Source organism: Cyanistes caeruleus, chromosome 1 (assembly GCF_971803275.1).
Source record: "Cyanistes caeruleus chromosome 1, bCyaCae1.hap1.1, whole genome shotgun sequence".
NCBI lineage: Eukaryota > Metazoa > Chordata > Aves > Passeriformes > Paridae > Cyanistes > Cyanistes caeruleus.
Genome location: NC_141701.1, coordinates 61633477 through 61659429, shown reverse-complemented (window position 1 = coordinate 61659429; position 25953 = coordinate 61633477). Strand labels below are relative to the sequence as shown.

The window sequence follows — 25953 nt, the reverse complement described above, 5'->3', positions numbered from 1 at the left end:
ACAAGAAGAATTAGAGCAGCTTTCTTGCTATTCAGCATTGTTAACAGATGGTTTTAGACATATTAGGTAGGGAAATCCCCAAAGGATGGTTTATGAATTAATGATTGAAAACAACTCTGATTATAGTTCAGTAAGACTGCTGTGTGGTACTATGAGCCTGTGGCTTTCTGCATGGATTTATTTTATGTTTCTTAATTTATTAGAAAACTATAACCCTTGGTAGACCTTAAGGTCTATTTTTTACTTATTGAGCTATATTGCATTTCATTAATAGCCTTGTTTAAAGCTAATGGGGTAAATGAGAGGTGATATAGACTCTAGAGCAAATTTATAACTGTTACTCTACTTTAGATACTGAATTGAATTATTTCTTAGTTATATGCCTAAAATGAATTCTCAAATGGTAAGATAACTCCCAAGCACAAATTGCAGAAGTAATTTATGAGCAAATCCCAAAGTACTTTCAGCTGTATATAGAAAAGTTAAAAAATTGTGCTGTTGCTTTTGTCTTGCAGAAACATGTTTTTATTAAACAGAATGAATATAACCATTTAGAACCACAGAAATCCTATTTTTAAATAAAAATAAAGCAAAGCTGTTCTGTAGTAAGATCTTTTCAGTATGGAGGTTGTGATAGTATTTTTGTTTGTTTGTTTGTTTGTTTATTCACAGGCATGAAAAATGTTTACAAGTAGAAGGGTAATGTTGTCTCATGTTGTGAGCACTTAACGTGTAGGAGTTAGACCAGTGCGTGGAGTGCTCCCTTTTAATTATCAAAGATCCTGTATTGTATCTCTATGTTACATTTAAATGTTCTTAAATTTTCCAACTGAATGAGTTTTTATTGCCCTGGAGCTCTTTAATGAAGCAATCAAAAGAATATACAGGCACTTTAGCATAAATAAGATAATAGTTCCTGGATCAGGTGAAGTTTTTGTTTAGTTTTGCACTCCAAGTAGGTGGATAGTAGTTGGATTTGCATAGCCTTTTCCAGAACACTTGTACTTCTCAGTTAATCCCTAGAGCAAGTCTGTGCTTTTCAAAATGGAAATACCAGGTGTCGCTCTGAACTGAAGTGGGATGTCAAAATGCTGCTAAGGAAGCCTTCTCTGAAAGAGGCTGCAGGAACTGTTCTGTTGGGAACATGCAATGTAAGAAGGATTGAATAGCTGGTATTCATGGAAGGGAAGCCACCTGCTTATGAGCTAACGAGGAACACTTTCTACATCTTCAGGAGCCAATCCAGGTTTGGATAGAAAGAATTCTCAGTTGATGGTGAAATAAGTGTGTTGTCTCTGCTACATCCTTTATTACAATGTCTGAGTTTTTAGTTCCACAGCAGTGGTGGTTTTTTTTGAATGAGCAGCTCAGAGCTGGCTCAGGCATTGTTAGCACAAGCAGTACAAGGTAAGGTACATTAACAACAAGTTAGGGGGAGAAGCCAGAGTTATTGTTTGCCAGTCTTTGGTTTGAGGTTACCTGATTATGTTAGTAAATTGAGTTATTTCTGAGACTTGCATCTCTCAGGTGCTGAAAACAAGTCTGCATCTGTTTTGACCACATCTGAAAGTACACTTTAAACAATGAACTTCCCTCTGAGTTGGATTTTAGGCTTAATCCTGCCTAGGTTTTCTAGGTGTGGAATTAAAAGCAGAAATTTCTTTGTTTATAAAATCTAGCTGTTTGGGTAAGAAGATACTGAAGGGCAGCAGGAGGGAAGGAAAGTGTACTGCCTTGTATGCCCTGAAACCAAATTATTTGGTCTGCTAGCTTATGCTCACCTTTTCTAGTGAGGTAGTTGTGCTTTTCAAACTTCAAGGCAGCAGTTGAGTTAGAAAGCCAGTTATACTTCTGAACACATCTTTTGATAGGTAAAGCATATTTTATAATGTCCAATGTGCTTGTTGATGCATGTATTGTATTATCAGAAGAAGTTGGACCTTGTTTGAAAAACTTTGCCAACTCCTGTCAAGCTGCTTGGGCATCTCATTCTATGAACTTGCATACATCTCTTAAAAAAGAGAAGAAAGGTTGAACTTGAATTGTCTGAAAATTTTTGATCTTTTTCATGATCACTCATTGCTATGGAAATTCTGAAGATGCTGTTTTTGGGTGAAAGGTGGGGAAGTCCTCTTACTTGTACAGCATGTGGCAGTAAGAGTAAACAAGGTGTCTTTGATCATTGGTTAAGCCTCACGGAGGGTTTTCCAGTGATTGGTCTCTTCTTCCATGTGTGGAAAAAAGATCAGCAATGCATGTTGACTTTTGTGTACTTTTCTACTTCACCTCTGCAGATCAGTGGAGATCCCTGGTTTTAAGGAGTCTGTGAAAAGAGAACATTAAAAAGAAAGAGTATTTATCCTCTACAGTAGGGTACTTTAATAACATCATTAATCAGTCATTAATCTTCTACATAACATCAAGAATCCACAGGCTGTAAGAATAGTGAGCTGTGATCATTCCTTTTTTTTTTCCCTCTGATATTCCTTTTCACAGTTAAAAAAAAAGATAAAAGAATTGGAGACAATTTAAACCCATGGGATAAAAAAAAACCCCAAGAAGTCCTGAAGTTTTCAGAGTTCTCATTGCTCTGAAAATAAACCAAAACAAATAAATAAACAAGCAACAATAAAAAAAACAAACAAAGAAAATCTACCCTGCAAATCCCCAAACCCAAAATAACCAACGCTGGAGGAAAAAATAAATTGGTGTCATCAAATTGTTGCACTGCATTTGAACAAGTTCATCTATATCACAATTTTGTTAATCATTTTCTCTGTGGTGTTTGGTTCAGAACTTGAAATTTATAAGTTCCTTGGTTTTCTAGGAATGCAGTCAGCACAAAGAGTATTCACTACTATAGTACAGTCTCTCTCTGAGCTGATTCCTTTCTTTTGATCTCTTAAGAATTCCAAGAATGTCTAACAAGTACATAGCAATGGTACTAATAATCTGAGGTGTGTATTTGAATTTGAAGTTGTGTACTTTTCTCTTCCTTGGTGAACTTTACAAAGAGTAGATTTTGAAGTGTAGATGTGAAGGAGGTGAAGAGGACTGTTCTCACCCCTTCCAGATAATATTTCTATCTGCTGAAGCTATTGTGCTTGTGAGAAGTGCACAATTAGGTATTGTGGTGTTTTAAAATTTAATGTACAGTTTTCAGGTAGCCAGCTGGAAATCTGGTTACAAGTGCATTATAGCTTGTGTTGCTTGTTTAACTCTCATGATCTTTTCTAGGCAAGCATGTGGAGGACTGTGGGATACAAGATACTAGGTTAGGTACCCCAGTGATCTGAACTGGTAGGGCTGTTGTTGTGTTGCTTGGCAGCTTCTGCTTGTCACTGTGGGCCATGGATTGTTCCTCCTTCCTTTTCAGAGGTGGCTTACCAACTTGTTAGACACTGCATGTGAAAGATTGCCTGAGGCTCTGCTGAGCCTGTTAGCATTTGCCCACAGATAAGTGAACCAGCCTACAGGTTGTTTAAGTTTATTTAATTTGCTTCCCGGATGGTTTTTATAGAAGATGAGTATAAAACCACTGAGAAGATACTTCTAAAAAGCCTCAAGGTAAAAGTGCAAATACAACAGTCTCAATGCCACATGTCTAAGTACTCGGCAGTCTTGGATATGCAGTGCATTTGTTCTGTTCTTCTGGACACCAGTCCTGCCCTCTGGAGGAAGTCTATGAGGAAAATTCATAAATAGGGGCTAGCTGGATTACATCGCTTCATGGAAGGCGTCTCAAAAGTGTTGACTCAGCATCCTGAATGATGTGTTGGGATCTATGTGCCTTCTGCAAGAAGGGTTGATTGCCCCCTTACATGGTAACATGTAGAAGAAACTGTTCTGATTCAATAGTCCATAAAGTAGGACACATTGCCTGAAATAATGTTTTCAGCATAAAAAAATACGGATTCTTACAATTAATGAGTGCATTAGTAGTTAGTACAGTTGAATTTCATTTCAGTTAGTCTTTTCCAACCTTTGAAAACATTCAAAATTGAGTTTCTGCAAAGTTTATTTGTAGAATTTTTCTACAAAATGAAATATGAATAGAAAGATATGTATTTTCTGATTCCAAAAGTCCATACAGTAGCTGAACTTTTAAAAAAAATTTTAGTGATTGAATTTGTAAAAAAACACTTAAGATTTCCATTAATGCATGGGCAAGCATCTAATCTTAACAGACTTTTGTTTTCTAGGATAGGCAAGCTGGTAGTCCTTGCTTACTTCCTAAGATCCCTGAGGCTCATCTTGTGGTGAGAAGTCTATGTGAAAGTTCTGCTTGTAGCCCTTATGGACAGGATGTCAAATGCCAGTTGCTCCTTCTCTGCTCTCTCTGACACATGACAGAATATAACATGGTTGTATTCTGTAGCAGGTGTGGGTGTTGGAACAACGTGTGCTGCTGTCTGGCTAAATGAGTCTGGAGACCTGATCATCCTCAAGGAGTATGAAACACCTAATGAGAGACAGTACCTAAAATGTAATATTAGAAGTTTCTCTCTGCCCCCAAACTCAAGATGAACTAATGAAAGTACAAAATGAAAATACAAGTAGTGTGGGAAGGGCCTTTTTGACCAAGATTTTTATGTGTTGTATTAAATGCAACTAAATTTACCTTACAGCACTCTTCTTGTAGGGGTTAGTAACTTCTTTCCGAGTATGCAGTGCTAATACATTTTTTTAGCAAAAACTGTTCATTCCTTGTATTACTTTTTTTTTTTTTTAAGAAACAAATTTTCTACCATTATAAAGTTAATGAAAGGTAGAAAGCAGAAAATACACAAAATGGAAGAGGAGCTTCCATTTACTCTAAGGCAGCTAATCCTCATTGCATAGAGGAGGCTGTGGGAAGGACGAGTAGTTCATGAAGAACTTCAGCCCATGGGAAGGGCATGTGAGAAGTTCATGGAGGACTGTCTTCCATGGGAGAGATCTCATGTTGGAGCAGGGGAAGGAAACCTCTTGCTGAGGAGGGAGCAGCAGCAGAAACAGCATGTGAGAAACTGGTCACAGCCCCCATTCCCTGTCTCCTTGTGCTGCTGGGGGAAAGGAGGTAGAGAATCAGGAATAAAGACCAGGAAGGACAGGTAGAAGGGAAGGTATTTTTAAGATGAGTTTTACTTCTCACAATCCTACTCTAATTTTATTGGTCATAAATTCATTCCATTTCCCCAAGCAGAGTCTATTTATGGTGTGACGGTAACTGGTGGGTTATCCTTATCTCAGCCCACAAGATTTTTATTATATTGTCTCTCCTTTTTCCTAATGAGGAGGGGAGTGATAGAGTGGCTTTGGTGAGTACTGGCATCCAGACAGGGACAACCCACCACACAAGAGGCAGTAACAAATACTACTCTTGAGAGTCTAAATCATCCTGTGTACAGTGTAGGTACTTTCCTAGGGAGATAGGTGGGCAGAATATCTTCCTACATGACATGTCAGTTTAACTCTTGTGTTTGTAGCTGGGGCTGTGAAATAGCTATGTTTCCTCTGGTTTTATTTATAGATGTCTATAAATACCTTGTGAAACCCAGTCTCTTTAAGTATCACTTAATTCTGTCATGCAAGACTTAATTACACTGACAATAAATAGACATTAGAATATTTTTAGCTAAGTGTGCTGTCATGATGCTTCCTGAGCATGAAGCGTATAATGACTTAAATGTCAGTATCTGAAGGCCCTCAAAAAGATCTGAAAACAGCTGCTCAAAAATTGCCCCAACTGAGCTTGTTTCCTTAAATATAGAGTACATCTTGATACATTACGGCTGTATCTGTTAGTTTTGGTAAAGTTCTTGAGAAAAGGCCATTATTTTTCCATGGCTTCTCATAACAAGTGACATAAGATTGTAGCTGACAGATTCTTGAGACACTCCTTAAACTGGTTGTCTCAAATCTCAGATAAACATTCCATGGAAATAGTTTGATGTGAGAACTCACATTAAACAGAGGGTGAGTACCATCAAAAGGACTGTTTCCTTTCTAGGATCCGATCAGTAAATCCTTAAGTAAACAGCATGTAACGTATTGCTCTTGTTCAAAGAGACTTGCAGGTAATCTTTTCAGCTGCTAACTCCTGTCCAAACATCACAGATGTTGGTGACTGGGAAATACATGATCAGAATATAACAGATTAAATATCTGGGAGGTGTTAAATTTGAGGGAGCTCTTAGATGATGTTCTTGGACTTGCAGGGGTTTCCTTTATTTAAAAAAAAATTAAAACATGGTAATAGTTCTAGTCTGGTTCCAACTGGATGGACTGCAGGGGAAAAGCAATTTCTTGTAATGTGAAACATCTTAAATGTTTAAAGTTTTACTAGTTCAGTCTTAGGGTTTCTTTGATTGGTTGTTGGGGAGAAAATTCCTTGTTAAGTTTCTTATGGGTCTTTCCTTTTCTTCATTTAACTTGTCCAATTTTTTATCTTAATTTTCAACATTGTTTAAAAGTCAAGAGCAAAACCTTTACTTATTCTTAATTTTAGAAGCCTTTCTTGTTGGCCTTTAATGCTTGCCACTGTATTTCTGCTCTGAGGCAATTATTATTAAGTGCTGGACTAGTTAAATAATCTTTGCACTGCTTATTAGTGTCACAGTTTCCTTCAGTTTGTCACTTAACATACTAGTGAAATTCCTCTCCTTGCTAAGTTAAGATCTTGTTATTTTTTTAACTCTTGACTGTTAATTACAAACCTGATTAAGTCTTGAAAAGAATCCTAAACTGCAGTTGCCATTACCTCTGCTTTTTCAAAACTCCATTTGATATGGAGGATGTACCTGTCACTCTTAATGCTCTATGGGGTAATGAGAATACATAATTCTGAAAAATCTTTCTCATTGTTCATAGAGCAGTGTTTTCTGCAGGTGGCAGGTTGTGAGAAGCCCATCTTGTATCTGAGCAGCTGTCGTCATGCTTTTGACATTATTTCATTTGGTTTATGTGTAACTCATGTTTCTAGAACCAAACCCAGCCCTTTTTTCTTTAACTGATCTATATTTCATATCTTTCTTTTATCATGACCTACCTACAACTATTTCAGGGCTGTTTGTTACTTAGCTTTTTTATAGAAAACATCTTATGCAAATCTCGTATCAGTATAGGGTGCGTTTGCTACATAATGTTGTTCTCACATGAAAGAGGTGTTATATGAAGCTGTTTGTTGTGATGCTTCAAACTCCTTGACCAACATCTCTTTTGGTTCTCTCACAACGGTTGTTTTAACTGTCAATCCATACAATTTTTTGACTTCTCTGAAAAGAAAAAAATATGGAGCTCAACCAACTTCCCTCTATTCCAGTGTTAAAGATAGTTACTATACTGGCCCTAAGTTAGCCAGTCTGAGAGGAATGAGTATTACTCAGCTAAGAGTTTATTATTCCAGGAGTGAAGCTTCCTCTGCTGTGTATAACCATAGGTTGAGTTTAATCTATACAAGCTACTCAAGTGGGTGTCTAGAGTAGGTCATAGAATCAGAGAACGGTTTGGGTTAAAAGGGACTTTTCAAGACCATCTAGTTCTACCCTCCTGCCATGGGCAGGGATACTTTCCATTAGACCATGTTGCTCAGAGCCCCATCTAAGCCCCAGCTGGTTCAAACTACCTGGCCTTGAACTCTTAAAATGACAGGGCTTCCATAGCTCAGGGAAATTGTTCCAGTGCCTCATCACCTTCATGGTAGAAAGTTCACTCTTTAAGTCAAATCTGAATCTACGCTCTTTTAGTTTAAAACTGTTGATCTCTCTACTTCACTACAGGCCTTGGTAAAAAGTCTTTCCTAATCTTCTAAGCCATCTTTATATGTTAAAAGACTGCTGTAAGGTCTCCCTGGAGCCTTCTGTAGGCTGAACCACCACAGCTCTCTCAGCCTGTCATCACAGGAGAGGCACTCCATCCCTCTGACCATCTTCATGGCCCTCCTCTGAACTGTCTTCAACAACTCCATGCCCTTCTTTTGGGGACCCCAGAGCTGTACACCCCTCTCCAGGGGAGGGGAGAGGGAGAGGGAGAGGAGAGGAGGCAAAATCCCCTCCCTCAACCTGCTGGCCACTCTGCTTTTGATGCGGCCCAGGTTACAAGCACATTGTTGATTCATATCCAATTTTTCTTGCACCAGTACCCTCAAGTAATTTTTTGCTGGGCTGTTCTCAATCCATTCATCCCCAGCCTGTATTGGTATCAGGGATTGTCCCAGCCCCAGTGCAAGACCTTGTGTTTAGCCTTGTTGGACTTCATGAGGTTAAGATTACACTGGTGATAGACCTGTCAAAACAGCTCCTTATTCTTACTTAAGCTTGGCAGGGGGACAGTAGAGGGGTTGTTTTTTGCTACAAAAACTATGATGCCCTCTGAAGAGAATGATAAAGAAATTAGAGAAATGTAAAAGGCACTCGTGTTCCTGAGAGTATTTTGTAAGACTTTAGTAAAGCAATTTAAGCTGTGATATCCTAATGATTTTTATTATTTGCATACCACTGCAGTAACATGGGAATTAAAATAAATGCCCTTGATGATTTGTAAGAGACAGTGGGATTCCTTTCACTCTGCAGTGTTATTTGCATATGCATTTTTTTCCAGGGTTATGCAGAACATGTTTAAACTTCTACTGGTGTAAAATGCTGTGGGAGGTAAACTTACAGCCAGTATGTAAACTTGCAGTTTGTTTTAGGCCAGAATATTTTGTATATACTTCTGAGAAGTCAATAACTGTATGAATGTAATATTAACCCAGTATTGTGTTGCTGTATGTTTAAAAGTTGTGACCCTCTATCAGTTTGTTTTTCTTCAGCATTTGGACTAATGCTCTCAGTTGGATTGCTAGCCATGCCTATTCAAGAATTCAACAGCTGGCACTGTTAGGTTAGCTGCTGACAGGTATTTTTTAATTCTGTATACCTGACATACTTACAACGCAAGAATTCAGGAAAGCTGCATAGTGCAGTTGTTCTTACCATGAATTTCATGTTGGTCAGAAGTGATGGTAACTGAGTGTTTTGAGGAATGTCATTCCTCATCTAAAATGAATCTGTTCAGATGTTTCCTCAGTTTACTCTCTATTAGGATTCTGTTTCCATCATAAGAAGATCTTTTCACTGGAAAGGCATCTGGCTTTGGAGCTGAAGTTTGATGATCCAGGGGACTCTTACAGGGACAGATTTGTTGTATGAGCAATATATGTTGTGTGTTGCATAGAAAGACCTTGTGGCTTAGACACAAATTGGAAAAGTAGGGCATATATAAGAAGGCAGTGAGCAGACAATGCATTTCTGTACTGATGTCTTGTACCAGAACAAAATATTCTTCCATTCTCATAGGAGTTCTTCTATAGGGCAGCACATCTCTTAGGTTTTTTGGCTTTTTTATTTTTCTTGTGTGTGCAAAGAGCTCTATGATGTGTTGATATTTCCCATTGCAAAGAGTTTAATTCTGGAAGCTTGGATAAACCAGCTCCTGGCATTCAAAACCAGCCTCAGCAAGGTGTTAAACAATACCACTCCTTTTTCTTCTCCAGAAAGACGACTCAGTGATATCTGAGGGGTAATCCTTGGGCATTGATCAAATCATGAAGCAGAATAGTTCCTACTGCTTCCTGCTATGTCATTGAATCTGTAGTGAGCATTACAGGTACAGCTTGTATGTTTCTGTCCCACCACAGGCTTGTCTGGTAGGAGAATGAGTGAATGATGGTTTACTTTTTTTGAGGAGTGGCAAAGACGTCTGTGATCAAGCTGATATAGCTGAGATGTTCAGACACTTAAGTAATTCGTGTAATCCTGAGATTCTCTAAACAGACAACTTTGAGCTCCTGTGGATGTGGTTTACAGTTGAGTTCTGTGGGCATTTTAAATGATACTCCTGCTGAAAGGAGCACTTCTGCCCATCTTTCTCTCCTCAGGCTGTACTGTTTCCCTTTTGCCACCAAAAATATTCATGAAGCTATGCAGTGAACCAGACTAGGCACCGGATTATGGGGAAAACTAAAACAACAAGTATCACCTTCTCCACAACTGAGGTTTAACCCACATCAGATAAACTCATTGCAAACATGAGTGGGAGACAAGGACAGGCGGGACTATTTTTGTTGGATTTTAATGCTGGTTTAGGATGTTTGAAACTACAGAGTTTAATTTCTCTCCTGCTTCTCTCTAGAAGGGGGCTGCAACAGAAAATGTAAAGGTCATGTTTGTAATGCAGTTTATAGTTGGTTGAGAGTGGTAGGTTTGCATACTGTCCTCATGCTCACCTGATGCCTTTGTTGAGAAGCTGTGTCTGCAATCCTGCCTTTCTCCTCTGTGAGGGGAAAGGATCTCTTTGTCTCCTCATGTCTGGGACAAATCTTCAGTCTCCTGCAGCCAGTGTGCAGCTGATCTCCAGTCTCTGTGATTCAAGAGGGAATGTATAGCACTTTGCAGTGGGCAGAAAAGCCAAGTCAGGAGTTCAAAATAGCAATGTCCTCACAAATTGTTTTACTGATAACGTGTATCTAAATGGCAACTTTTTTCTAAACTCTAGGAAATGTGTAATTGAGGATGTTTAAGTTATGACTATGGTGGATATTTTAATGGGGGAAGGGCTGTGTGTGTAGTGTGAAAGGCTGTTGAGATCCAGGGCAGCTTACTTTAGTACTGAAAATGGGAGTGGAATAAAAACAAAAATCCCTCTTTTCATTTGAGATAAACTGAGCAGATGAGCAACCTTAATTGCACTTCCGTTTTTTTCATTCTCTGAGAAGCTAAATGATACCTCATGACAGAGCGCAAAACTAAATTTTATTAGTGAAGTATTGTAAAAGTGTATTACTGAGTTCAATTCAAAACTTGCCTTTAGTATTAAAGTTAAAATGTTCTAACAAATAATTATTCTTGTTTGCAGATAACTACTCTCATTAATCATAAGGATAAACCAAAGCGTTCAGACAAGACTCTGCAAGCAATCCAGCGAGTGGGCCAAGCCGTTAACCTGGCAGTCGGGAGATTTGTTACTGTGGGTGAAGCCATAGCCAACGAAAACCATGAATTGAAGGAGGAAATGAGTGTTGCCTGCATTGAGGCAAGGAGAGCAGGTATGTAGTTACTCATGAAATTGTACTTGTGCCATTTTTGGCACACTATTTTTAGTGTCAGGCATAATGTAAGAGCTTCATTATTTAATTGCTTAACCTTCCTCTGCTGGTTCATTCAAAGCCTGATCTGTTACCTGATTTTGTCACTTACTTAAATTACTGTCATCTTGCAAATAGGGAATGGAATTGTGTGTTGGCTTTGATTTTTATAGGATCATTTGCCACAAGGAATTACTTGACTGCTCTTTTTTATGATGTTACTACAGATAAAGAGCAGAGTGTTGGGAATACAACTTTAAAGTTTATTGCTGCCAAGTTAAAACAGTGGATTATTTTAAATTATTTGAGTGTTATGCTGTTAAGGTCACTGAATTCCAAATCTCAGTGTTTGAATGAAGGTCAGTGTCAACCCATATTTCATCAGGACTCAGTAAGATGACTCACATCAGTCATCTGATGACTTGCCTCAGTAGAATGAAAATCATATTGTGCTTGCCTTTTTACTGGATTCCAGTTTTGTTGTGAACTTGCTGTGTGTGTGAATTGAATGTGAAGTGTGGATAATTGAGTTGCCTGCTGTCACTCTTCTTCCCCCTGAAGACTCTGTCTAGGCAAATAGGGGGGTACATTCTCTGATGCTGTAGGAGAATGTCAGTGTCATGCTAGAAACTACCTTCCTAGATACTAAATACTACTCCTTGCATGATATTTCAGGGGCCCTCAGTAAATGCATATTCTAAGATCTGCAGTGAAGGCTTCAAGATGACATCTAGTAGAATGTTCCTTTTGTTGTTAGTGGGATGAGGTTTTGTCTTTTCTTTCAAATACTTTTGGATTATGGGAAATTCTACTTGAAGCTTTCCCAATTTGAGCAGGTGGATGAACCTGCAATTATGACAGACATTCTGCTCGCTGTGGCTTCAGGGAGACAATCTTGAGCTTCTGTGTGTATTTTATATTCAGATAAATGACCTTTCAATAACCCTTCAACACCAATGTCTTGATAGATGGAGCAGTATTCTACTCCAAAATGTGGGTTACTGTACTTGAAACTGTTAAGTTAAAAAGGGGGCTTGGGTGGGTGTTTGGCTTTTATCTTTGAAATGACCTCAGAGTCCTGAAAAACTTGTCTTTGCTGTCCTAACTGGTGTATGTCTTGTTGAATCGCTGTTCTGGCCTCAGACTTTGGGGATACAGTTCATACTATTAAATGAAAAAAGAAGCTTAGAAATTTGGCATAGTGCTGTAAGAAATCCTCTGAAAATCCCTCAACAATAAGTCACAATGTCTAGAAACACACTGATGGTGAGTGATTGTTCTTGTGATTTGAAGGACTATTCTAGATAAACTTGAGTCTGAAAATTCCTAGTCGCTCCAGTAAACTTGGCTGCAAACAGAAATGTCCTAATTTAAAAGCATCCAATTTGTTATGTGAAGCATGTGTTTTCTCTTCAGAGATCCAAGTAAAATGCTGACAAGCCAAAATTACCAAAGTTCACATCGATAATCTCAGCTGCTGGGAGAGCAGTGCAGTCTGAATCTGTTTCTTGACTTCACAGTTATGCTGTGGTTAAGTATCCCAATCACTGTATGCAGGAGGACCTCAGAACCTAAAAATAGTCAGCAGTACTTTATCCCAGCAAAATACTATAGTTCTTTCTCATTGTAAGTTTTATTTCCTGTGGTTCAGTAATGGCCTCAGTCTAGAGGAGTGAAGATATGGGCTGTTTACATTTCTGTCAGCCTCACATTTACTTTGGCACGGCTCAGTTGTTCCCTGCATTTGAGATCTAACCGACAACTTACATGGGAAATTCAGTGTAGCAAACATGTTTGCTCCTGGTTATTTGTTTGATAGAGGGTTTTTTGTGCCAGTATTATCTCTGTGGACTGTTCAGTGTTGGACAAAGTAACATTGTCCTTTGAGCAGATTAATTCTTATGGATAAATGTTGTCTGAACTCAGTTTCTGAACATGGTTACTCAAGTCCCATTTTTAATAAGTTTGGTGTTTCCAAGCAAGGCAAAAAAAATTCCTGGACAATTATAGCCAAGAATAGTGACCTGTATTACAGAGCCCTATATTCTGAGGGCATAGGCAGCAGAAAGCCCTTGCTCTTTAGGGCAGGGAATCTGGTAGAGCTGTTCATACTTTTTTTTAGCCAATAAATTAGATTGTGTCTCAGAAATGGAGATTTTGTTAGGCATAAAAGATAGATTTCAACACAAAAGGATTTAGAACATTAAGCATCTCAATTTCTGAGAAAAGCAGGGAGTCTTTAAATCAATTGCGTATCCTGCAGAGGCTTTGAAGGATGACAGATGTTGTATCTGTCTCTTGTGAAGGGTATAATCAGTGATCTGAAGTGTTTCAGACTTGTTATGACTATTTCCTTGTAATAAACCTTGTAATTTGATTGACTCAAAATAGAATCCTAAAACACTGCAGAGGGTCATGTAGCAGATTTTGCGTAACATTATTCTTGCACAGTCAATGTTTACAATGACAGTATAGTACTGGAGTGTAACTTAAAGAAGCACATTTTAGATGCCCATCTGTGATTTTTTTTTTTGGTCCTTTTTTTCTCTCTAAAACTAGGAAAGACCAGCTAATTTAAAAGAGAAAGCACATGTCAGGAATAAGTGTCATAACTTTTCCAGTATTCACTGCCAGTTGACTTCGTAGGCCTAAAGGGAGACATGGAATAAAATAATGGCAATAAATAGCTCTCTCCTATTATTGCTTTGGGTTTTAGTACAGAGAGGGCTAAATTAAGAAGACTGAAAAATGGAAATTTAAATGGATAAATGGAATCACAGAATAACTGAAGTTGTAAGGGCCATTTTAACTCCCAAGAATGGAGAGAATGCAATTTCTTGTACACTTCTCATTTCTTACTTCTTTCTTGTGCCCTTACTTAAGGGTGTTTGTCCACCTTTGCTGTAGTGAAAGTATTTTCTTATGTCTTGTTCTGTGCTTCTTGTTTCATTACCATACATACTGGGATCAGTCTGTGTCTCTCCATACCTGCCCACTTGGGGAATAGATGTAGAGCACAGAAAGCTCTGCCACTGGCCTTCTCTTCTTGGGTGAGAAGAAATTTCCCCTCTTCAAGCTCTCCCTATATGTCACAGGCTCCACTATGCCAGCTGAGGTACTGAAAAACCCTGAAGTGGGCAGGGTACTCCAGATGCTGCCTCACAGGTGCCAAAAGGAAAGGAAGAATCATTTCTGCAGCCTTCCAGGTGCAGCTGGCCATTATTGCTGACCCTATTAAACTCTTTGTTGACCCCCCCCATGCCTTTCCCCACAGAGATTCCCTGTTGACATCTGATCTCAGCATGTAGGGCTGAGTGGTGTTACCCTGGCCCAGATGTGGTATTTACTGCCCCTGTTGGATTTCACAGATTTTTCTATCAGACCCTTTTTTTTCCAGCCTGTTCCTCTGTCTAGCAGCCCTGCCCTCCACAGTATCTGACACTCACCCACTTTGGTATTGTTCACACACTTGCTGAACATGCTGAGTCGTCATCCAGGGAATAGTTTTCATGACTCCTGTCAGTCCCAGAGGAACACCTCTGGAAGTTGAGTGCCCAGTGAACTTTGTACCTGTTATCATCATCCCCAAGCCCAACAGTCAGGTTCATTTCCTACCCACATTTTTGTTCACTTAGTCCACATCCCTTGATGAAGTTATGGGAGATCATGGCAGGGGCCATGCTGAAGCTGAGATGCCCAGCATTTGTTACTTTCTTTTTTTAAAAACAGTGTCATCTCATAGTAGAAGGCATTCAGATCAATAAGGGACTATTCAACCTGGCAGGTCTGTGCTGGCTCTTCCTGATTGCCTTTTTCTGCTTCATGTGGTCATGTCTTCCAAAATTATTTTAGTGGTAGTCCTAGAGGCTGATGTGAGGTTGACTAACCCACAATTGCCTGAATTTTTTTTGTTAACCTTCTTTGAGATGGACATGACAGGCTTCTTTCTATCATTTCTACCCAATTGTCATAATCTCTGTCATGATAGCAGAATTACAGTGACACTGAACTGTTTCTTTGACATGCTCAGATGTGTTTTTTGGACTGGTGTACACCCAGCTGGGTGTAGCTTCCCTAGCTCCATCCCTTTACTGTAACAGGTCTTGTTCCTCATAGCTCACTCCCAGGGCTTAATTCCTGTTCCTGTAGTTGCAGATCTCTAGGCAGAGAACAAAGCCTTTGTTCTTTTAACAGAAGTCTTGAGTTTCTGTGGCTGCCTGGAGCTTTTGACAGGCAGATGTTGCAGGTGTTTCAGTGTTCTCTGACAACTCTTTGTATGGCTAGCTGCTTCACCTAATATTTGATTCATCCTCAAGAAGGTGAATCCTACAGCTTAAGAAATGGGATAACGGTGTGCATCCTTTCTTGGTTACCGAAAGAACTTTGCATCTGTTTTAATTGTTCTCTGTGTGTTTCTACAGCATTTTATGTTGTCACAGATGTTGTGAGGTCAAAGAAATAGATTAATCTGCTGAAAAAGGTGAACAAGTAGAGACTGGTGTGAAGTGAAATGAATTGGACTGTGGAGAAGGCAATGGCCAATGTGTTTTATTGTCAAATGATCTTACCTGACTGGAGACTTGTCCTACAGCTTCACTGGGAGTGCACCTGGCTGCCCCTCGCTCTTTGGGCTGTAGCTGTACTTTTATAATTCCTCTTGCTTCTATCTGTTTTCAGGGCCTTCAGCTGTGGAGCTCACTGTCTCAGACCGTACTATAGTACGGTATATTGGAATGACTCTTATTTGGAACATGCCTTTTGTGACCTGGCCTGCTCCCAGAAAATGTACTGCCAGTTCCTTTCTATAATGCAATACTATTTTGGCAGCTTAAGAACCCAGGGGATTACAATTATCAGAGGAGAGAAGCACTATGAAATCTGGAGCTCTGTGGCTTGAAGGACTGTCAGGCCTTCCTTGTTCTATAGTGTGTGGTATTTCTGGAGTACCAGAATAATGCAGGTTCTTCAAATGGGAGCACTGGCTTTATCAGGCTTTTGGAGTATTTTGCCTTCTTAGGTGAATTACCTTCACTGAGGTTTTGCAGATGAGTCATAGGAATTTGATCAAATCTCCTCGATTTTATTTTTAAGGACGATCTGTAGGTCAGCTGTGGGTTGATCACCTTGTGTTTCGCACTAACAGAAATCAGAGCTTGCTCCTTCTCTGGTTACAGACTAGCAAAATGTTCCATCTTTCCTGTATTGCATTACTATCTAGGGTACTCCAAAAGATTAAATTGGATAGAGTCTGTGTTTCTTTCTCAGATAAGGAATCCATTAGCTGCAGTGGATGTAGAGTTTTTACCTGCATAAAAAATAGAAGTGGTCAATTAAGCCTGTTTAACTATCTATTTAACTAAATGCAAGTTGAATAAAAAGATGGTGATGAACTGAAAATCAGCTCCTTTGCCTTTTTTTCCTCTCCTGTCTCTGACAGTGCTCTGTTTAGTGGCCCTCCTTTGAATGTGAAGTGCACTAGTCTCACAATCATGCTTCAGTCCTCTGAGCTGTAAAGTTGCTGTTTGGAATCTCTTTATTATTCATGCCTGGAGACTTCTACAGGAATAGGAAACCCATAAATTATGGGAATGCTAATTGAAATTTGGAAAGTGGTGGGGAATTTGTAGCTCTTTCTTCCTTGCTGCATCCCACTCTTTCAGTGGATTGATGCTGCAAGTGTGGACACTGGTTTGATTTTAGCTATTAAAATCAGAAAAATGCCTCCCATGAATGTGTTCTCCATCCACACTCCTTAATTCCACCCATCACTCCCCCCTCCCCCCTCAAATAGCTGTAGATTACTGTAAGAAAATTAGTGTATGTTACAGATGGTAGAATAAGGCAGTAGTGAATAGTAATCCACATTTAAATATGGAGAGGGTGCCACCAACAGTCAGTCGAAAGAAGTGAAATAAAAAGAGTTGTAGTTAGCTCTGAAATTGTCTTAGCCTCAAAGGTAAAAGCTAAGAATGCTTAATGGCCCAATATCTTTCTTCTAAGTATATAAAGTCACTTTATTCTTTTTTTTTTCCCTTCTAGGTGAAACAATTGCACAACTTACAGATGTGGCAAGCTTGGATCATCCGGAATCTGATAGCCACATAACAATCTTTACAGACAAAACGGGTGTGGTAAAAGCTGCAAGGTTGTTGCTTTCTTCTGTCACAAAGGTGCTGGTGTTAGCAGACAGAATTGTTATTAAGCAAATTATAACTTCCAGGAACAAGGTATTGTAGCTTCATTTCTGTTTTGTTTAACTAATATCTGTAGACAGTGCAAAAGATGTTAAACGTGATATTATCATTGTGTCTCTGGTGGAATTACAAAGTAAAGAGATAAAAATTAATGTCTTGCACGTGTTTACTTACCAGATATAGGAAAGGGGATGGCTCTAAGTCAGTAGGAAAAAAAAACAATTTTCAGTGATTCTGCATTTTATGTCACACACATTGCTTTATTCTTATTATGCATATTATGCTGGAGAAGATGCTTTGTTGCTGCTTATTTAACTTCAAATTTGCTGTGTGGTGAAAAGTGTGTCTATTGGTAAAATGGTCAATAAATCTACTTGCTAATGACAGGACGTTTGTACTGTCAGGATCAAGATAAGGAGAGCGTTATGGCATCTAAGCAAAAAGCTGTGAGGAATGCACATAGAACTCTCTACCAGTGAAATGAGGTTTGCAGATTAAAAGGTTTTTGTGCAGTTTAACTTAGGTCTTGAAACTTAGGATGAAACTACTTGGTTGGTTTAAATAATGTATGAAGGCCCATTTAACCTCAAATGTAATCTATTTCATGCAGTGGAGACTTCACTCTCTTGCCTTCAGGATATTCTTCCATTTTTCTTCACAATGTGCTAAAACAAAAATAGAAAAATCCTGTTTGAAAAATGAGAACCTGATAAGGCCTGGGGTTTTCCATTAATTTTGTGCTTGTAATCCAGAGTAGTGCCCTTCTTTCCACTTCTGACTCCTCATACTGTCTCTGTTCCTTTGTCCCAGTTTACTTTCCAAACCCACCGGTCTCTTTTGCAACACCTAGATCCAAGACACTTAGTTCAGTCTGGGATTCAAAACCAGCAAAATTACCTGCTTCTCTCTGGCTTTGGACTTGGCAGCACTGATCTGCTGTCTCTGTGCTCATTTCTTCTCCCAGTGGTTGACTCAGTTGGTAGCAGTTTCATCAGTCTTGGTTTGCTGGAGTTCCTTGCAGCTTTGGTCTTTTTTTTGCACTGAAGACCAGAATGGTGCATTTAATACCTTTTTCTGCTTTTCTGCTGTCGTCTGCAGGCCTGCAATAATCCTAATATATTTACCTTTCCGAAAGTGGTCGGTTTAGGCTGTGGAGCAACTGTGCAAATGTGTATCATGGAAGGATAAGGAGGGCTATATCCTTCCAGGACCATTCTAGGTTTCAGATAATTTTAAGTATATATGAAAATATTTTCATTTATACACCAATGTAAATATAGTGAGCATAGGTGCAGCATTTAATTTTGAAAGCATTTCAAGCAATCTCATTAGTCCAAAGTGTATCTGACTCTGACTGCCATAGTCATAGAGTTGTAAAATATCCTAAGTTGGAGGGGACTCAAGTTGAGCTCCTGTCTCTGCACAAGACACCCCAAGAGTCACACCATGTTCCTGAGAGCTTTGTCCAAACACTCCTTGAATGCTCAGCCTTGGTGCTGTGACCACTTCCCTGGGGAGCCTGTTCCAGTGCCCAGCCGCCCTCTGGGTGAGGCACCTTTTCCTGATACCCAATCTAAACCTCCCCAAATAAAACTTCAGGCCATTCCTTTGGGTCCTGTTACTGGTCCTGTCACAGAAGAGATCAGTGCCTCCCCTTCCTCTTCCCCTCATGAGGAAGTTGTAATTGCAATGAGGTCTCCCCCTCAGTCTCCTGTTTGGCAGGCTGAACACTCTAATTGACCTCAGTTCCTCCTCATACAGCTTCCCCTCGAGGTCCTTCCCTGTCTTCGTAGCCCTCCTCTAGACACTCTCTAATGGCTTAATATCTTTTTTATATTGTGTCACCCAGAGCTGTCCCCAGCACTTGAGGTGAGGCTGCCCCAGTGCAGAGCAGAGCAGGAAAATCCTCTTCCGTGCCTGGCTGGCCATGCTGTGCCTGATGCCCCCCTGGACACAGCTAGTCTGTGATCTTTGGGTTTTACTGCATTTTCCTTTCTGTGCATAGTGCACATTTGGGAAAGTCTGCTTTTGTCTGTGGTAGCGGTAGAACAATGCACATCTCTAGGACCAGATTAAACAAATGATGGTGTCTTTTACAGGCCTAATATTTATATATGCCCTAATTTTTATAGAGCACACTCCTGAAAGGTGTGTCAGACACCACTATGACAGATAACAAAGAGGTTCTTCCTGTAGGAGACAGGAAGTGTGGTAGTGGGGTAATATGGACAGGAATTTAAGAAGTGCACACAAATACTCTAAGACAGTGTAGCAAATATGGCAAAGAGGGTGGAAAGGTAGGAAGAGAATCATCACTACTGCCAGCTGGAGAAGATCCTGGCTTCTTGAAGTGCATCACTGTTCCAGAAGATCTCAGCTCCATTTTTATCTTAAGACTGAATGCCCAATGTTAAATTTCTATTGCCTTTTTTTTTTTGCTGCCTATTTCTGAACACCTTTTTTTTTTTTTTTTTCCCATTGTCATTGTCTTCCCCTTGTGAACAAAGAGTCAGTCAAAGGCAAAGGATAGAAAAACAGATGAGCGGTTGAACATCTAATCTCTCAGACCAACAAAGTGATCGAGATCTTCCAAGAATGTTGATCTGTTCTGGAATCCAGCCTCTGGCTGATGATTCCCAGTGATCCCCTTCCTGCTTCCACATTCTCTGCACCATATATGCTGTCCTTGTGTTCTTGGATCGCATATGTTTTCTCCCATACCTGCCCACATCTTTCCTACCTTACAAAATCAGTTTCATTGTCCATCACACTTAGTCACTGCATCAGTGAGCTTAAGGTTTTACTCCACTCACTGTCACCAGTCAGGTTAGGAGAGCCAGAACAATAAGCAGGGAAGTGACAGATAGTGGGGGAGTTGCTGCACTGTTCATTTTGGATCAAAATATGGATGTGCCCTGAAGTGATGTCAGCCCACGACTGCTGTCTGCAAGGCGACATTCATCCTGCAGCAGTAGCTGTGCAGTAAATACCTAGTGCTAATTTAGATGTTAAGAAGAGCTTAAACCATTGGGTTTTTTACATTTTTTTTAACCTTTTAATTAAAAAATGTATGTCTTAATTGCTATCTGCGTGTTTCTTGTTGAAAAAGTTTTAAAATGAAAAATTTGAAAGACATCACAGGTATTTTGCATTGTATCAGCATTTGAATAAGCTTTAGACAAATTTAGAGCTGTCTACACAGTTTTTTGGAATGTCAGCTCTGCCTGGGATGTCTAGAATTATTCAGTGTAATGGAAATACATGTGCTTTCACTGAAATTTTTATTGGACAAGAAATTTGTCATGAGAGAAACAGAAAACTAACAGAGTTGTTTGCAACCAAGGTCATACTCATAAATTACTACATTTGCTTAAACCTAGAATAGTTGAGCATCATTAATATTTCTTTTCATCTATTTTCAGAAGAAAAAGTTGGACATTAGCTTGTATGTTTTATCCACATTTACTTTTCTGCATCCTCACTTTCCCATTCCTGTGGTTCTCTCCTTCTTCCTCTCCCATACTGCTATTTTCACATCTTTATGCAGCTTCCTTCTAAGTCCTTTGTACTCCAGCCTTTCTCATGCATCAACACCGAAATCAGGAAAGGTCCTTGTTTCTGCAGCCTTTGTGGAACTGTCTGTCCAACATAATATACTCAGACAGATTGCTGTAATAGAATATAAATATATAAATGTATAATATAAAGTAATATAATGTTGTAATATAATGTAATATTGCTTGATAGAGCAGTGAATTCCACAGTGGTTGCAGCGTTTAGTGGGACATTTGCTTTACTTAGGTTACAGCTGAGATTGCTGCTCTGCCACAAACGAGTGCTTCTAGGAGAGTTTGACAGGGAAGGGGGAGTTTGTCATAATCAGGTGTGTACACTGCTTTTGTAGTTGTGGGGAAGATACTTTTGGCATAGAAAAGGAAAAATCAGTCGAAGATTCTCCCTTTCAAGTACAGTCTGTTAAATTTTCATGCAGTGTCTTATCACCAGTCTGAAAGACAATACAGAACTGCTTTGTGTTTTCCCCTCTGAACACTTTTAGTGGATTTGAAAGATCACCTTGGGATTAGCAAGTGTGTGTCTAACCTGAAAAAGCAGATGTTAATTTCTGTTATAATCCATAATGTAGTGACTTCACAGGATACCTTCAGTAATCAGTAATTTATAAGCTGTATGATAGTCTTTGCTGAATGTTTAAAAAAAGGCTGATTTTACATGCTTTAATATATCTTGAGTAAGAGCTTGATACAACTTGGGTATATTTAGTTCTTTGTTTTATATGCAGCTAATAAAATTTTCCAGAGTTAGAGTTCTTATGGGAAGTATCAAACTATGTATTCACTTTCAAACTTTTTTGTTCAGTTTTGTTGAATTCTGCTTTTTTTTTTTTTTTTTTTTAATATACAGAGCCACTGAAACATGCCTGTGCAACTGTGATGTTAAACTTTAAAAGTTAGGCATCTGAAAAGTTACAATGCAGGGTTATAACATGGGGGTATAATTTGCACTTGTCACTGTCATATTTAATTTAAAAGCACATTTTTTCCTGAATCTGGAAGCTGAATCCATTAATGCTGTTACTCTTAATACTGTGAGGAGCAAGGAAAATGTTTTTTGAGGGCTGACAACAAATGACTCACTTAGAATGACGCATGGTAATTAACTTCCATTTGATTTCTGGCTGTTATTAATGCTTAAATAGTACTTCTAGTCCAATGATAATGTTTTTTGTTCAGCATCTTGATAATTTATGGTATTTTCCATTATCTTGAAGGTTCTTGCAACAATGGAGCAACTAGAAAAAGTCAGTAGTTTCCAGGAGTTTGTACAAATATTCAGCCAGTTTGGAAATGAAATGGTGGAGTTTGCTCATTTGACTGGAGATCGGCAAAATGTAAGTATTAGTAAGAGATGTTGCACAGTATCATCTTCATCTTATTATCAGGAAGGTATGGGTTCTTCTGGGATGATAATAGAAAACAAAACAATTGCTGGCATCCTGTCTCTGGAACCTACCCTCTCCTTGCTCCAGCCAAAACATGCCTTTTGATTTTAAAGCTCAGCCTGAGCAATGTGGTTGCGCTGTTTGCCCTGCATATCTTCCAGAAGCCTGGGTGTGTGTTATTTGCACTGTCTTTTGGCTTCAATCACTATGTTTTGGCTCTAACTTTTCTATCTCATTACTCCAGTAGAGAGTTTGTCTGTTGTTACTTGACAGAAATATTTGATGTTTGCATGTAGTGAAAGGATCTAATTATTTTAGAAAATTCCAAATGGATTCTAATAAAGAATCTGCTTGGTGGTTTGTTACAGTTTTTTTTTTTATTATTATTATTATTCTGGAATATTTTTCTAGGTTTAGGTCAAAACTTTCTTACATTAGGGCAATGAGTTTTAGTTCTCATGTGTAGCTACTCTTTCAAAACCTTTCATTCATACAGGAAGCTTTTTTCCCACTACTTCCATGTAAATTTACGGATTTGCTGAGGCTGAGGACTTCTGCTGTGACCTCTAGTTGCTTTCCCTTGATACTCCAATCCTCTGTTCAAAACTAAACCAGGGTTTGATATAATTATACAGAGTCCATAATATCCAGCAAAATTGAGAATTCATTTTGTATAACCAAATTGGCTGCCATCATGTGTTTCCTCTTACTGTGGATGTGTGCATGCTTGGTGTCAAAGAACCATTACTGGGAAAGCTGCTTAAAATTAAAGGAAATACCTGCTTAGAAGTGAACTTTTTTTTCCTGGAAGTATTTTTTCCCTGAAGCAGTTGTTCCTTTGAAAGGGAAACATGCATTATTAGGAAGTCATAGTCTTTTCAACTATGTTGGATTTTCAATGCTAAGTGGTCTTCTGCTCTCCCCTCCTTGCCTACTTGACTCTTTTAGAAAGAGTGCTACATTACCACTTTTTCAGTTGTGTCAGGACTTCCTTGATACGCTCAGTTTACAATGTGAAGACTACTGTCTGGCGCTACTAGTTTCATGGGGAGGAAAAATCCCACATAGTATTTTTAAGTGTGCCATAAATTCTTGGGTGCCATCAGTTTTATCAGTGTAATGTCAGAATTTCAGAAATCTACTGTTTCCTTGTTTGATTGTTTTATTGGTTTGGTTTTCAATGTGATTTTGATCATAAAGATTTTCTGTAGTTGCTAAATACAAACATTATAAAAATGCCAAAACAGACTGCTGCTGTGATTTATCTGGGTGTTTTTGTTAATCTAGAGTATGTTAGGATTAATATATTATATATATTAATATATACGTTAGGATCCTATAAGTCTTTAACCAGTCCCATTCAGTTACCTGTCTGACCGTCAGATAGCACTCAGCTGTCTTTGTGACAAGATTGTAGTTGGAGCTTTCTGAGTTCTTCCTCTTGTTAGAACCTCTTGCATGTTGAGGGATTCATGTCTGCCCTCTTCTCCCACACCCAGCTTTGGATTCTCAACTCTTCTGTTTTGATGAACTTTGCTGGGGGTATAGTTCAGTTTTGCAGATGTAGCCTTCTTTCCCTGCAAAGTTCTTGATAAGTTTCTGTACTCAGAGCAGAGAAATACCAAGGAATTGCTTTTTCAGCCTATTAAGGCTTCTTTTATTACTGGTATTTAGCAAATATAACTCTCAAATAGAAAAAATATTTAGTTTACATTTCCTCCATTGCAGTACAATGAAAAGCAGGTGTTCTCTGTCTCTACCTTACCCTCCCCACCATTTCAGAAAATACTTCTTGTCAGATATTCTTTTCACCTCATTTTTGTCTTTTATGAATAATGCTTTATGATAAAGGTATCAAAATTAGCAAGAGTTTATATAACATACTCTGTATCTTGGAGTTCTTCCTTCTTTGAAATCTGAATTGAAGAGAGCCAAGAATAAATGCATCAATTAAAATCTGTCTGAAAAGTAAGTTCTAGATCATGAGTTAGGCTGGAAATAGCAGTTGTCAGAAATTTGAAAGCTTTCTCACAACCCATTCACCTGCATGAGAGTTTCCTTTTTCCAGTCTCACAAGCAGTTAATATTTAGATACTGTGTAATATTTAGGTCTCTTTTTTTTTTTTTTTTTTTTTTTCTTTTGGTATTTAGGATTTGAAGGATGAGAAGAAAAAGGCTAGAATGGCAGCATCTAGGGCTGTTCTTGAGAAGTGCACTATGATGCTCCTGACTGCTTCAAAGGTGAGTGAGTTTGTGCACCCTTACACAACTTGGCTAAATCACAAAGCGCGGCATCTGCCAGATGAGCTGACTTCTCCTCTCTCAGCCCCACTTTAGATTTCATGCTAAAGAAGGGTGTAAGTGTAAAGAATGAGGAAAGAAAATCTTTATATTCTAAGTAATGGTGTGAATTTGACTTACCAGCACTTTAACAGAAGGAATTCACCATATTCTAAACACATTCTTTAGACTTGCCTTCGCAGGAAGCATTCATTTCCACATACTGCATGTCTACTCTTTCATAAGAGTTACTCTGCTTTCTTTAAAAAGACTTGTCTGAGGCATCCAGACTGTGAATCTGCTCGTATTAACAAAGATGGAGTTTTTCATCGGATGAGACTAGCTTTGGAACAGGTCATAGAAATTGTAACGGACTCCAGACCAAATGGAGAAAATGAAATGGCCCCCATCAGCATATATTCTGGCATCAGAGAATTCAAGGTAGGAGTAGAAATAATATTATTTTCTACAGGCAATAAAGTACCTCTTAACTTGGAGTTTGGGGGGAAAAAACAAAAAGGGGGTTTTAGATCTGAGATCATGGAGCTGCATCTCTTCAGCAATGTTGACTTAAATAACTGTCCCAAAATGTTAAAGAATCTGTCAAGAGGTGGCTATATTTTAATAGTCATTGCCAAAATACACCTCTCCTTCTGAATCAGTATGCATTTAGAACTCTAATACTTTGTTGAGGTGATGCACTGACACTGAATAAACTGAAGTATCAGGATCTGATCAGACCTTCATTAAAATAATTTTTTGAGAATTCTTGCTTTGTAAGTGATAGTGTTTTTAAATCTGCACACAAAAATATTCATACAAACATTTAAAAGAGTAAATTCAAAAGAAATGTCATTCAGAAGAAATCTTCTGAATTGAAATTGTATCCTGTAGCTCAGTGGACTTTTTTCCTCATAAAGGCATTTCTAAATCTCATACTCCATTAAGAACAGTTAATGACCAACCATGGCTTACTGCTTTTGAGCCTGAATCATTTTGATTCAATTTATTTATCTATTTCCCCTCTTTAAGTTTCAACTGAAATTTTTTGAGAGTGCCCCAGAGTATTCAATTTGCTACATACACATTTTTAGAAAACTACTCAAAATGGATTACATGGATGTGGAAGGATCAAACAAAATCGGAACACATATTTAATATCTGAAGTTTACTGAACTTAGAAACTTTTTATTGACAGCAGTAGAACAGTGGTGTATTTGGTGTTACTCCTGATGAGGGGCTAGTGAGCTCCTCATTGTATTATCACTTTTAAAAAACATCCCAAACCCCAAACTGGGGTTTCTGGACACAAGCAAATTATTGGATTACTTTGAAAATAAGGGAATAATTTTAAAAAGCACTAAGGAGAAAAATAAAATGTAAAATGATGGATCTGCTTTCTGCATTTGTGTCAC

At 38.6% G+C, this 25953-nt stretch overlaps 1 protein-coding gene across 4 annotated transcripts in view; it reads left to right on the top strand.

Annotated features, from left to right (window-relative positions):
• Window positions 1–25953, top strand: part of CTNNAL1 (catenin alpha like 1) — a 57433-nt gene that overhangs the window by 9601 nt on the left and 21879 nt on the right. For 2 of the 4 annotated variants that reach the window (XM_086895665.1, XM_086895676.1), the window contains exons 2-6: window positions 10876–11065; window positions 17144–17331; window positions 22088–22207; window positions 24410–24499; window positions 24809–24979. In XM_086895665.1, coding sequence (XP_086751791.1) covers window positions 10876–11065; window positions 17144–17331; window positions 22088–22207; window positions 24410–24499; window positions 24809–24979 — 759 coding nt within the window. Of the gene's footprint in view, window positions 1–5833; window positions 6060–10875; window positions 11066–17143; window positions 17332–22087; window positions 22208–24409; window positions 24500–24808; window positions 24980–25953 lie in introns of those variants that run through there. The other 2 variants (XM_086895673.1, XM_086895683.1) reach the window with 2 other exon arrangements.